The sequence below is a fragment of the Panthera pardus genome, unplaced genomic scaffold (assembly GCF_024362965.1).
Source record: "Panthera pardus isolate Hobbes unplaced genomic scaffold, ASM2436296v1 HiC_scaffold_13, whole genome shotgun sequence".
Taxonomy (NCBI): Eukaryota; Metazoa; Chordata; class Mammalia; order Carnivora; family Felidae; genus Panthera; species Panthera pardus.
This window is the reverse complement of record NW_026526688.1, coordinates 204,199,098-204,211,650: the sequence shown is the minus strand read 5'-3', so window position 1 is coordinate 204,211,650 and position 12,553 is coordinate 204,199,098. Positions and strand designations below refer to the sequence as shown.

The window sequence follows — 12,553 nt, the reverse complement described above, 5'->3', positions numbered from 1 at the left end:
GTTTTTAAGTGACAAGCTTGTGCCTCCAAGGACAGAATGGTGAGAAATGTTTTCATATCACATCTGATAAGAATCTAGTAGTATCCAGAATCTACAAAGAACTCTTATAGTTCAATAACATAAAGACAAGCCAGGTTTAAAATGAACAAATGATTTGAATAGACTTCTCCAGAGAAGATATACAAATGGCTAATAAGTACGTGAGAAAATGCTCTATATTATTAGTCATTAATGAAATGCAAGTTGAAAACCACAGTGAGATGCCACTTTATGTACACTGAAACGACTGTAATCGGCAAGATGGACGGTACCAAGTGTTGGATGATGATGTGAACGAACCGGAACTCTTCACGGACTTCTGGGGAGCATAAAAGACACTTTGGAAAGCAATCTGGCAGTTCTTTAAAAAGTTAAACATAGAGGGGCGCCTGGGTGGCTCAGTCGGTTAAGCGGCCGACTTCGGCTCAGGTCACGATCTCGCGGTCCGCGAGTTCGAGCCCCGCGTCGGGTTCTGTGCTGACAGCTCGGAGCCTGGAGCCTGTTTCCGATTCTGTGTCTCCCTCTCTCTGACCCTCCCCCATTCATGCTCTGTCTCTCTCTGTCTCAAAAATAAATAAACGTTAAAAAAAAAATTAAAAAAAAAAAAGTTAAACATAGAGTTACCAGCAATTCCACTTCTAGATATTGCCCCCGAAGAAATGAAGAGATGTCCACACAAAAACCTGTATGGGAATCTTTGTAGCCATATTATCCATAATAGCCAAAATGTGGAAGCCATCGAGATGTCCATCAACTTATGAGTGTGTAAATAAATGGTGAATTCGTGTGGTGGAATACTATTCAGCCATAAAAAGGATTGAAGTACTTACATCATGGTGTGGAGCCTTGGGAACTTGCTAAATAAAGGAAAAAAAGCCAGGGGTGCCTGGGTGGCACAGTCGGTTAAGCGTCCGACTTCAGCTCAGGTCATAACCTCACGGTCCGTGAGTTCGAGCCCCGTGTCGGGCTCTGCTGACAGCTCAGAGCCTGGAGTCTGCATCGGATTCTGTGTCTCTCCCTCTCTCTGCCCCTACCCTCCTCATGCTCTGTCTCTCTGTCTCAAAAATAAATAAAAACATTAAAAAAAAGAAAAAGCCAGACAAAAGGCCGTAGAATGTATGATTCCATTTATGTGACGTATCTAGGGCGGGCAGATCCGTGTAGGTAGGAAGCTGGCTACTGGTGCTTGGTCGCCTCGCTAAGGGGAGGACTTCAGTAGGTAAGGGATTTCTCTCTGGCTTGAGATGTTCTGGAAGTGTTTGTGGTGATAGTTGTACAACCTTGAGATAACATTAAAAGCTAAGTTGTACACTGTCAGAGGGTGAGTTTTATGATATCTGAGTTGTATTTCAACTAAGAATTGGGAAGTTAATGGCAGCCTGTCAGCATTTTGTACAGCCCATCTCAACAGACGATCAGGGAGCCCTCCTGCACGGCACCACCAGGCTCGGGCTGGTGCCGGTGGCCCGTGGGTCCACATACGTGTGCTGGTCGGCCTTTCGGATGGACCCACAGAATTAGAACGGCCGGGTCAAAGGTTCGGCACGGTTTGGGTGGCGACTGTCAAGTCCCCCCGCGCCGTCCATCTGCACTCCCCGCCAGCCGCGAATGGGGTCCGAGTTTCCCCAGACCTCACCCCGGGTTTTCCGTGGCGGCACAGTCCAGCGCAGCCGCCCTGAGCCCCGCGTGGCAGTGAGTGCTCGCAGGGCTGCTGGTCCAAATACGTGCTGTAAGTGTGAAATAGAACGTACACTCACTCGTAAAGATTTAGCACAAAGAAAAAAAGTAATGCAAAATGTCTGTAAATATTTGGGGGGTGTTGGATTAAATAAGATCCACTAAAAATCCGTTTCATCCCGCTCTTTTCAGCAGGTGACTGGGTGGGCTCTGTCTAGCAGTCTGGGTGAACTACTAGAAAACTTAAAATTGCACGCATGTGCGACTCAGAGTTGCGTTGGGCGGCCCCGCTCTGTGGCTTTCTCCTTTCCATTTGTCTTTTGTCTGTCTACTTACTCTGTTTCTGAGAGGTGTTTTAAAAAGAAAAAAAGCCTTGCTCCGGTGTTTCTTCCCACGGCCTTCCAATTCACAGTGATTACTGATACTGTGGGCGTATCCTCACCCCTTACTCTGTTTTCTGTCTCCTGTGCTTTTGTGTGTCTTCTGTTTCCTTTTTGTAAATCGATAAGGTTTTCTTTGTTCCATTTAATTTCCTCTTGTGGTTTGGCAGGCTCACAACCACACCCCAGTCGTGACAGATCAAAAAAAGTCTCCAGACACTGTTGCCGAGTAGGGGGGGGGAGGGGGTAGTCGACCTGGTGGAGAAGCCCCCCTCCCACTGGTCCCGGTGTTAGAACATCACCTTCTGGGTCTCGCTTGTCCCTCACGTGTGTCGGAGCTTCAGCGTGCTGCACCCCACATCAGCGGGCACCAGGTTACCATCCCCGTGGGTGGGCGTTCAAGTTGGTTCCGGTCTCGGGCTTAAGAATAAAACTATGAGCATTTGTGCACAACTGTCTTTGTGAATACTGTGTGTTCATCTCTCTTGGGATTGCGGTTGCTGAGTGACACGCGTGTGTTTAGTCGTACTAAACAGCCAGACTGTCTTCCCAGGTGCCAGCGATGGCATCCAGGTGTCCTCGGCCTGGCCAGCAGGTGGTGTGAAGTCTTAGGGCTCTCCAGAGAGACAGAGCCAGTAAGGGAGGGAGAAACGGACAGGGGAGGTGAAGAGAGATTGAGACCGACCGGAAGGAATTGGCTCGTGGGATTACGGAGGCGGAGGTCTGCAGTGCGCAAGCTGGAGCCCCTGGAGAGCCGATGGAGCAGCCGGGGTCAAAAAGTCGAAAGCGCCTGGGGCCCCGGAAGAGCTGACGTCCTAGCTCTGCCGTTGAGCGGGGAGAGTCCCTCCTCCCAGCCTCTTGCTCCCTCCAGGTCTGGGTGGATTGGAGGAGGCCCACCCTGCTGGGGAATCCGCCTGCTCCACTCAGCCCATCACCCAAATGCCGATGTCCATTCGTACCGAGAGCCGTGTCTCCCCCAGTGTCTGCGCACCTCGTAGCCCAGTCAGGTTGGCAACACATAAAATTAACCCTCCCAGGGGCGCCTGGGTGACTCAGTCAGTTGTGCATCCGGTTGAGTGTCTGGTTCTTGACTTCAGCTCACATCATGATCTCACGGTTGTGAGTTCAAGCTCCGCGTGGAGCTCTGCCCTGGTGGCACAGAGCCTGCTTGGGGTTCACTCTCTCTGCTCCTCCCCTGCATGTGTGCGCGTGCGCGCTCTCTCTCTCTCTCTCTCTCTCTCTGTCTCAAAATAAATATTTTTAAAAATGGGATTGTCTTGGTCTTGAGTCGTAAGAGTTCTAAGTATGTTCTAGGTACAGGTCCTTTGTCAGATTTCCATATGGGAAATGTTCTCTCCTAGTCTTGCCATAGTTGTCTTTATTCTTAAATTGTCTTTCAAAGAGCAGAATTTTGTTCTGATAAGGTGTAATTGATCAATTTTTCTTTCATTCTATATCCCTTTAGGAAACTTTGCTTGTCTTAGGGTTATGAAGATTTTCTTCTATGTGCCCATCTAGAAGTTCTGTAGTTGTAGCTTTTCTTTCGGTCCCTGAGTCCATGATCTTCTAAGGGGGGGTTTATGGACCACCTGAGGTATAGACTGAAGCCCTCCCCCTCCCATGTCACTGTCTAGATGGTCCTCTCCGCCCTGGATTGCTTGTCTCCTTGGACAGAACACGATGAGGGTCCATTTCGGGGTTCTCCACACTCCGCCGGTCCCTGTGTTGCTGCACGAAGGCCACACTGTCTTGATCGCTATAGCTTCACGGTTAAGTCTTGAAATCAGATAGCATTGTCATGTAGCATCAGTATCAGGAATATCGTTTTCATTGTGGTGAAACGTGACGCGAACTAGCCATCTCAGGCCTTTTTAAGTGTGCGGCAGGCGTCCAGACCTTTTTGCCTTGCACAACTGGAACTATGTACCCGTTTGTCTCAGTCAATCCAAAGTGCTGTGGACCGCGTGCTTGTAAGCCACAGGAAGGTATTCTCCAAACTCTGGAGGCTAGGGCATTGGGCCGGTGTGGTTCTGGTGAGAGCCTCCTCCGGGTTGCCGATGGCCACCGTCTGTCTGCATTGCGTGTGGTGAAGAGTGAATGGTCCCTGTTGTAAGGACGCTGATTCCAGTCTTGAGGACCCCACCCGGGTAACCCAGTCACCTCCCAGAGCTCCCGTCTCCATACGCCATCCCAGTGGGGGTGGTATTTCAATGCACAAACTATGGGGGACACATTCAGTCCCGGTTGCACATTAAACAGCTCCCCCTGCCCCCCAGCCCCTGGCAGCCGCTCTTCTGTGTTGTGCTTCTGATCACATGGCTCCTCTGTCTCATGTAGGAAGAATCACACAGCTTAGTCTTTCTGTGCCTGGCTATGCCACTTGGCACAGTGTCCTGCAGGGTCACCCGTGTCACACCACTTGTCAGGACTTCCTCTCGTCGGGCGGACCACGTTTTCTCACCCGCGCGTCTGTCGGCGGACTCCGGGTTCTTGCTCGTCTTAGCTGATGTGAACAGTGCTGCTGTGAACGTGGGGTGCACGCACCTCTTGGAGACCCTGCTCTCAGTTCTTCTGGGTGCACACCCGGGCCAGACGTGGGCTTGCTGGATGGCGGGGGAGGCGGGCGTGGGCTTACTGGATGGCAGGGGGAGACGGGCGTGGGCTTACTGGATGGCAGGGGGAGACGGGCGTGGGCTTACTGGATGGCAGGGGGAGACGGGCGTGGGCTTACTGGGTCGCAGGGGGAGGCGGGCATGGGCTTACTGGATGGCAGGGGGAGGCGGGCGTGGGCTTACTGGGTCGCAGGGGGAGGCGGGCGTGGGCTTACTGGGTCGCAGGGGGGAGGCGGGCGTGGGCTTGCTGGATTGCCGGGGGAGGCAGGCGTGGGCTTGCTGGATTGCCGGGGGGAGGCAGGCGTGGGCTTACTGGATGGCGGGGGAGGCAGGCGTGGGCTTACTGGGTCGCAGGGGGGAGGCGGGCGTGGGCTTACTGGATGGCAGGGGGAGGCGGGCGTGGGCTTACTGGGTCGCAGGGGGAGGCGGGCATGGGCTTACTGGGTCGCAGGGGGAGGAGGGCGTGGGCTTGCTGGATTGCCGGGGGAGGCGGGCGTGGGCTTGCTGGATTGCCGGGGGAGGCGGGCGTGGGCTTACTGGATGGCGGGGGGAGGCGGGCGTGGGCTTACTGGGTCGCAGGGGGAGGTGGGCGTGGGCTTACTGGATGGCAGGGGGAGGCGGGCGTGGGCTTACTGGATGGCAGGGGGGAGGCGGGGCGTGGGCTTACTGGATGGCAGGGGGAGGCGGGCGTGGGCTTACTGGATGGCAGGGAGAGGCGGGCGTGGGCTTACCGGATCACAGGGGCTCCCTGTTTGATTTTTGGGGGACCCGCCACATTGTTTCTGCAGCGGCGGCACCAGTTTACGTCCCACCGACAGAGCGCGGGCTCCCAGTTTCCCCACACCCTCGCCAAGGCCCGTGGACCCGCGTTTCTGAGGGCCGTCTTCCCCCGGGGTGTGGCGTGGGGTCTCCTGGTTCCGCTCTGCCTTTCCCTGAGGCTCGGTGACGCCGAGCACCTTTCCGTTCATGGGTCGGCCACGGCGTCTTCTTTGGAGAAATGTCTGCTCCAGCCCTTTTCCTTGGGTGCTGTCAGCCTGGTGTGGTCCCCATTTGTCTACTTTTGTTTTGTTGCCTATACATTTAAGAGTACGTTTTTAGTATTTGCCTCTTATTTTGGGATTCTTTCAAAATCTCTGAAACTTATCGTCCCCATATCCACGTTACTTAGGCCATGGATTTTCTTTTTCCTTTTAAACTAACTACCTGTTTTTTTCCCCTCTTGGTTTGATTGTATTTTTTACTCATTTCTTTCCTCTCAGCTCTTTCTTGTATCTTGTTATTTCTTCGCATTCATGTGGTTATTCTTGCTTCGTGGAGGACTCTCAGAGTCGTTTCCCTCCGAGAAAAGGCTGTGGGTGCTCAACTTGGCAGTGTCTCCGTGTTTGAAAGTGTCTTAATTTTGCCCTCCTTCTTGAATGATGGTTGCTTGGTTCAGAATCTTCAGCATTTCTGAAATTCCATTCCTTCGTTTGGCCAAAGGCCTTTTGGAAGGAGCCTGTGAAGGAGCCGTTGGTGACGGAGCGGCAGGGGGCAGCTGGGGAAAGGCAGGGAGCCCAGGCTGCGGGCCCTGCGGGCAGAGGCTGAGGAGCTTTCCGGGGTCAGCTGCCCTGTGTCCTCGGGCCGGAAGTTGGCCCAGGAGGCGGCTCCGTGCTCCGGGAGCTCCTGCTGCGTGTTTGCGGAGGGGCGGTGGCGGGCGCTCACGTCCCTGGCCTTGGTCCCACGCCGACCTCCGGGTGCGGCCCGGGCTGGTGGGGGGTTGGGCAGATGGGGGCGTGGGCAGCAGAAGGGGAGGCCCTCACAGGGGCCGGAGCACGGAGGGCGGGAGGCCCGTCCTCGGGTGGGAGGAGTGGCGCAGGAGGCACGCGGCAGGGCCATCCGGAGGTCGGAGCCGGGAGCGGCGGCTGAGGGGCTGGCTCAGGTCGGGTCACACGGCGGGCAGGAGAGGAGCACGGCCGGGCTCGGCGCCACCAGCAGTGCTGTCACGTGGTTTTGTTAGCGGCACCCGGAAGCGCATCAGGACGTCGAGAGAGTAATTCGCTTCGTCACCTCACAACACGCGTTGTCGGGTCTGGATGTTGATGACGCACTGAAGGTGAATGTCAGGGCGTTGCCGGCTTCCTTTTTGGATACAAGTTACAAGTGGAGGGCTCGAGCCTGTGGCACCTGCTTGGGACCCTCCTCTTGTGTCCCCTTTGGCCCCGTGGGACGAGCCTCGGGCCGGGTGTCCCGAGCGGAAGGCGGGATGCTGAGACACGTCACTCCTGTGAGTCCCGTGCTGTCACCCGCCGAGCGCGGGTATGTCGACCACGCAGAGTCTTGCTGGCACTTAGGAGCACGACCGTGTCCGGCGTGGGTGACAGAGCACGGTGGTGCTCACCTGCCTTACAGCCGCGTGGAGCGGGGACGCTACCGTCACCTGGCGCGTGCTCGGACTGACCGTGTGTGCGGATGTGTGACTTTTTCTCTTTTCCTTTTGACCGCGTTCATTGAAGTGTAGTTTTAACGTCTGAATCTGAGAGTAAAACCTCGAAGCGTTTGTTACTGTGCGTCACGGGACTTGTCTCAGTACGTTTTGCAGTAATCGTGTTTACTGTGTCTCACGAGAGTGCCGGCCGGGTCAGGTTAGACACACACCTGTCCTCACACGGTCGGTCTGCGGGGCCGCTGGGGTGGGTGGAGGCTCTAAGAACAGCCCGGGAATCTGAAAGGGAGTCTGCTCGCGGCAGCATCCCAGCAGCACCCGGCTTCGGCGCCTCCTCTGAGGTTGACCGGAGTCGAGCGAGCGCGAGCACCCAGGTCTCTGTGCTGTGCTTGTTACTCTCTTGCGAGGTACGCGTGGCAGAACTGAGGCTCGGCGCGGGGTGTCTCTTCCCCTGGGTGCGGGGACGGGTGCGTGTCTGCGGCCGGCCGGCCGCCTGCAGCTTCCCCCTCGTCCACGCCCGTCAGGGACCGTGAGATCAGGACAGACCTGGTTGGCGTCGACCTCACGCAGCCGAAGAGGCGCAGGTGCCGTGGGCGGTCGTGTGTCACCCCACGTTGGGGACGGCCCTGCTCTGTTTCCTCTCAGAGACTCTCGCGTCTTGCTCGTGCCGGACCCAGCGTGGAGGCTGCAGGGGACGAGCCCTCCCCGTGTGGCGCCCGTGGCTTGTCTAGTGGTGTTCCGCCTCTTGGGCAGATAAGACCCAAGGTGTGGACAGGAGTGTTTGCCCACTGCCACTGTGTGCCCAAGGGAGGCGAGGTGGGAGTGGCAGCTGGGACAGGATGGCGGTGGCCTCGCCGGGTCCCGGGCAAGAGTCCTGTTGCCGTGGCCCTCCTTGGCCGGGTCCGGGCCCTTCTGGTTTATGCTGTCACCTTGGTGTCTTCGCCCCTGGGAATCCCGGCTCCTCCCCACCGAGCGCGGTGCCCCTTGGGAGCGGATCCTTCCCCGTGGTCGGGCACCACCGTAGGGAAGGTGTGCACTTGGCGCGGCTTGTCACAGACTTCTGCAGTGACTGCTGGCCCTTGGTGGGTGGGAAGTGCTGGGCCCGCAGCCGGGAGGAGGGCTGGGAGGGGTGTTCTCTCTGGAAGGACACGCCATCCTTGGTGGGTATTAGGGGAAGGCGGTTCACGTAGTAGTTAAACGCGCGCTCGCGATTTCCCGTAGGCGCTGGCGCGCCCTCCCCCTCGTCCCGCGTGACCCCCCGCTGTTACGTCCCCGCTGCCCCCACCGGGCCCATCGTGGGCCCTCTGCAGCCCCCAGCACTACGCGTTTGCGGTCGTTTCCTTAACTGTTTGTCATTCTGGATGAACTTGGGGATTACTTTGTCACAATGCACCCGTAAACGTTCTCCAGAAAGAGTGCAGCTGCACTACCTCTGTGGATTTGGGGACAGGACACATCCTCACATTGGTGTCCTCGTCCAGGAACACGAATGGTCCTCGGTTCGCACAGGCCCTTTGTGGGTAGTAGACGTGTGTTTAGACCCCTGGAAGCCCAGGACTTCTGCCTGACGAAGTACCAGGAAGGAGGTCTGGGGTCCCGCACGTAGGACGGCGGGTGCTCACACGCCAGCTGCCTCTCTTCCCTAGGTGCCCTATGAAACACTGAATAAACGCTTCCGGGCTGCTCAGAAAAACATTGACCGAGAGACGAGCCACGTCACCATGGTGGTGGCCGAGCTGGAGAAGACGTTGAGCGGCTGCCCCGCCGTGGACTCTGTGGTCAGCCTTCTGGATGGCGTGGTGGAGAAGCTCAGCGTCCTCAAGAGGAAGGTGAGTGTTGCTTCCGGACCGTCCCGTCTGCCCCCCCGGTGCTCGGGCTGCGGCGTGGGTCCGTGGCCCCGGCCTCACCGTGTGCCCGGGCTGTCCCAAAAAGGGGCCGTCTTCTGTGGGATCGGGGCCACGGCAGAGGCCAGGCAGCCCTGAGGTGGGGAGGTGGGCTCTCAGGGCCAGGGTGCGGGAGGGGCGAGCCACTCCACGCCATGCGTGCCCCACGCCCTCTGTGGGAGTGGCAGGCCGGCTTCCAGTTCCACGCTCCCCTTCCTGTGAGGCCGGGTCGTCCTGGCACCAGAGTGTCCCAGGTGCAGATGGGGAGACAGATGACTTCTTACTTCCAGAGTCTCACCTCAGAACTTTGTGTCGGGTTTCTCACGAAGCTGGGAGAGCTAGGAAGGGTGTACGCTACGCCCAGCGAGAGCAACCTGGAAAATACCAGAAGCTATTGTAAAACATCTCGCTGAACGTGTCAAAGGGCTCACGAGACAAAGTTTATCGCCAGAATCGGAGGGCAGGGGACAAGAGGAGAGAAGGGCGGGACCCCCTGCCGCCCTGGGGACTGCATCACACAGGTGAGCCCTCTGAGGGCCTTGCTTCCCGGGGCCGGGGCCCGCTAGCACTGCTTGTCAGGTGAGGGTGCCCCAGGGGCAGACATCGCGGCCGGTTTCGGGACAGCCAGGTGAGCCACGACCCCTCCTCTTCAACTTGGTGCCAGCGGGCCCCGCCGGTGGTACCTTCCAGGCGCCAGGCGGACCGCAGCGCTTCTCGGGCGGGGGACAGCTTCTGTCAGGGCGTCACATCTGTCGAGTAAGATGACCGGGCACACGAGACGTGTGGCCGAGGCACGGCAGAAACGGTGGACGCTGCGCGGTCTTCGGGGGTACGGTGTGGAGGCTGTCAGGCCCCGCCCGACTCTGCCGCGTCTGAAGAACAGACAGCTGAGACCATCCGCGGGGGACACAGGGGACGGGAAATGTACAGTGTGAGTGGGTTTAAAGCGAACCAAACAGAACTTCGAGAGATTAAAAGTATAATAACTGAGACGAAAGACGCAAGTGTTTGCTTGTAACAGACTTTTCAACATTTAACAGTCAGACCAAGCTAAAGAGAGAATTTGTGAACTGGAAGGTAGGTGTGGAGAAATTATCTAGAATGTAGCACAGAGAGCAGGAGAACGCGAAAATGCATAAGAGGGTAGGAGGCCTGGGAGAATAGAGCAAAGACTTTGACCAGAGCCAAGGGACGGTGCAGGGGGAATGGCTGAGATTTTCAGAACTGCGGGAGTCGCCAGGTCAGAGTCCTAAATGGGACAAATAAAAATAGACCTACCTAGGATTTCACATTGTGAAAGTGAAAAGAGAGACAGAAAAATCTGAAAAGCAGCAGGAGGAAGAAAACCACTTCCAAAGGGTTAGCAGCTACCCTGGCAGCAGGCGGAAGCCGCAGAGGAGCGGACCGTGCCCGAGGAGAACGCGGGCCCGACGAGCGCCAGCCGGCTGTGACACCGGCGCCCCGCACGTCAGGTGCTCGAGAGCCGGCTGCCGTCGCGGACGGCGCCGGCACGTAACACTTCCGGGGAGCCGCACAAAGTGTCACGAGAGGTAGTCGTGACATAACAGGTGGTTTACTTAACCGGGAAGCGAGTTCAAAACTACGCGTCTGGCAGCACAGCAGCAGAGCACGTTGAGCAGAAAGTCGCGTCGCGGAAGAGCAGGTGGGGGCCGCAGAGCCGTGGGTGTTGACTTGCCTCCTAGGGATGACGGATGCAGCCGCACCTGCCTCCGGGGCGTGTGTGGGACCCTCCCTTTGGCCCCGTCACCGGGCCCGGGGCCGTCCCCTGCCGTCCTCGGATTTGTTCTTGCTCTTGCCTCCCGTCTGCGGGTGTTGGGGGCGGGGCAGGCTGGCCGCCGCCCCGTCCCGAGCGCCTCTGCGTTGCGTGTCGTGTCGCAGGCGGTGGAGTCCATCCAGGCGGGAGGACGAGAGCGCCAAGCTGTGCAAGCGCAGGATCGAGCACCTCAAGGAGCACAGCAGCGACCAGCCCGCGGCGGCCAGCATGTGGAAGAGGAAGCGCATGGACCGCATGATGGTGGAGCACCTGCTGCGCTGCGGCTACTACAACACGGCCGTGAAGCTGGCCCGCCAGAGCGGCATCGAGGTGGGCCTGGGCGCGGGGCGGGGCCGCGGGGCCAGCTCCCTGGGGCAGGTCCTCCGGGTAGAGAGGCCGCCACCCGCACGCACACGCGCTCCCCCTCCGGTGGCTCCTGAAGTGACAGGCGGCTCCGGGGGAGGCCTGCCGAGGACCCCGGGACGTGCGTGCAGCCATCTAGGTTGGCACGCAGGGCCCTCGCTCCCTTTCCGGGGCCTCACGGAGCCGTGTGCACGTTTCTCTGGCCTCCGGGCCGGTTCAGCTGGGGGCTGCCCCTCTGCCGTTGGGCGGCGGTCCCTCTGGTCTCCTGAGGGCAGCGTCTACCGTGGCGGGGGGTCCATAGCACACCCGCCTCCCCACCCACCAGTCTCTGCGCGGCACCCAGTGGTGCCTCAAGCCTGTTCCTCCCACGCTTTTCTTTCCCTGACCTTCCCTGCCCGGTACAGCCGGCTCGTGCCTGACTGTCGGGGCGTCCTGTCCTCCTGTTTGCCTGGCACAGCCTGTGCACCCGCGGTGGTCGTTGGGCTTCTCACAGACACCCCGCCCTCCGTCTTCCTGCCCCGCGAGGGAGTGGCCGAACGCTCCTGGCCCCGAACGTGTGCTTTGACGGGGAGAGAGGCATGAGTCAAACAGGATGTGTACGGGGCGCACAGGGCACAGGGGCAGGAGGACTGGTGATTTTCAGAAGGTTGGTTTCGGGGGGCACCTGAGTGGCTCAGTCCAGCTCCTGATTTCTGCCCGGGTCAGGCTCTCACGGTGGTGGGTTTGAGCCTTGTGTGCGGCTCTGTGCTGACAGGGTGGAGCCTGCTTGGTATTCTCTCTGCTCCTCCCCTGCTCCCCCTCAAAATAAGTAAACATTAAGTAAAAAAAAAAAAAAAAAAGTTGGTTGGGGTGGGCTTGCAGAGATGAGGGGAGGGTCCCAGGCCCGGGAGCTGCCATATATTTGGGGCGGGTGTCTGAGCGTATGCGGAACTCATCGATTGGGGTTTCCCCTCAACTGAAATGTGTGCGTGGTGGGGGGGTGGGGGTTGAGTTGGAGGCATTGCTTTTTTTTTAATGTTTGCTTATTTTTGAGACAGAGACAGAGCGTGAGTGGGGGAGGGGCAGAGAGAGAGGGAGACACAGAATGCGAAGCGGGCTCCAAGCTCCGAGCCATCAGCACAGAGCCCAATGCAGGGCTTGAACTCACAGACCGTGAGATCATGACCTGAGCCGAAGCCGGACGCTCAACCGACTGAGCCACCCAGGCGCCCCTGGAGGCATTGCTTTAATAGGCTCACCCTGGTTGCTCTGTGAGAACAGACTGTGGGCGGCAGAGGGGGACCGTACTGTGATTCACGGTGATGGCGGTGGTCAGACCGTGGACATCCTATGAAGGGGGCCCTGCAGCATTTCCAGGTGGAACCCAGGCTCGCAGCTGTTTGCAGCGGGAAGTGTAGGAGGAC

General features: G+C 58.2%; 1 protein-coding gene across 1 annotated transcript in view; it reads left to right on the top strand.

Moving 5' to 3' along the window:
- MAEA (macrophage erythroblast attacher, E3 ubiquitin ligase) overlaps nt 1–12,553 on the top strand; it is a 37,412-nt gene that overhangs the window by 12,563 nt on the left and 12,296 nt on the right. Inside the window, 3 exon segments of the mRNA XM_019436838.2 lie at nt 8,777–8,959; nt 10,913–10,933; nt 10,935–11,117. Of these exon segments, the coding sequence (XP_019292383.1) occupies nt 8,777–8,959; nt 10,913–10,933; nt 10,935–11,117 (387 nt within the window).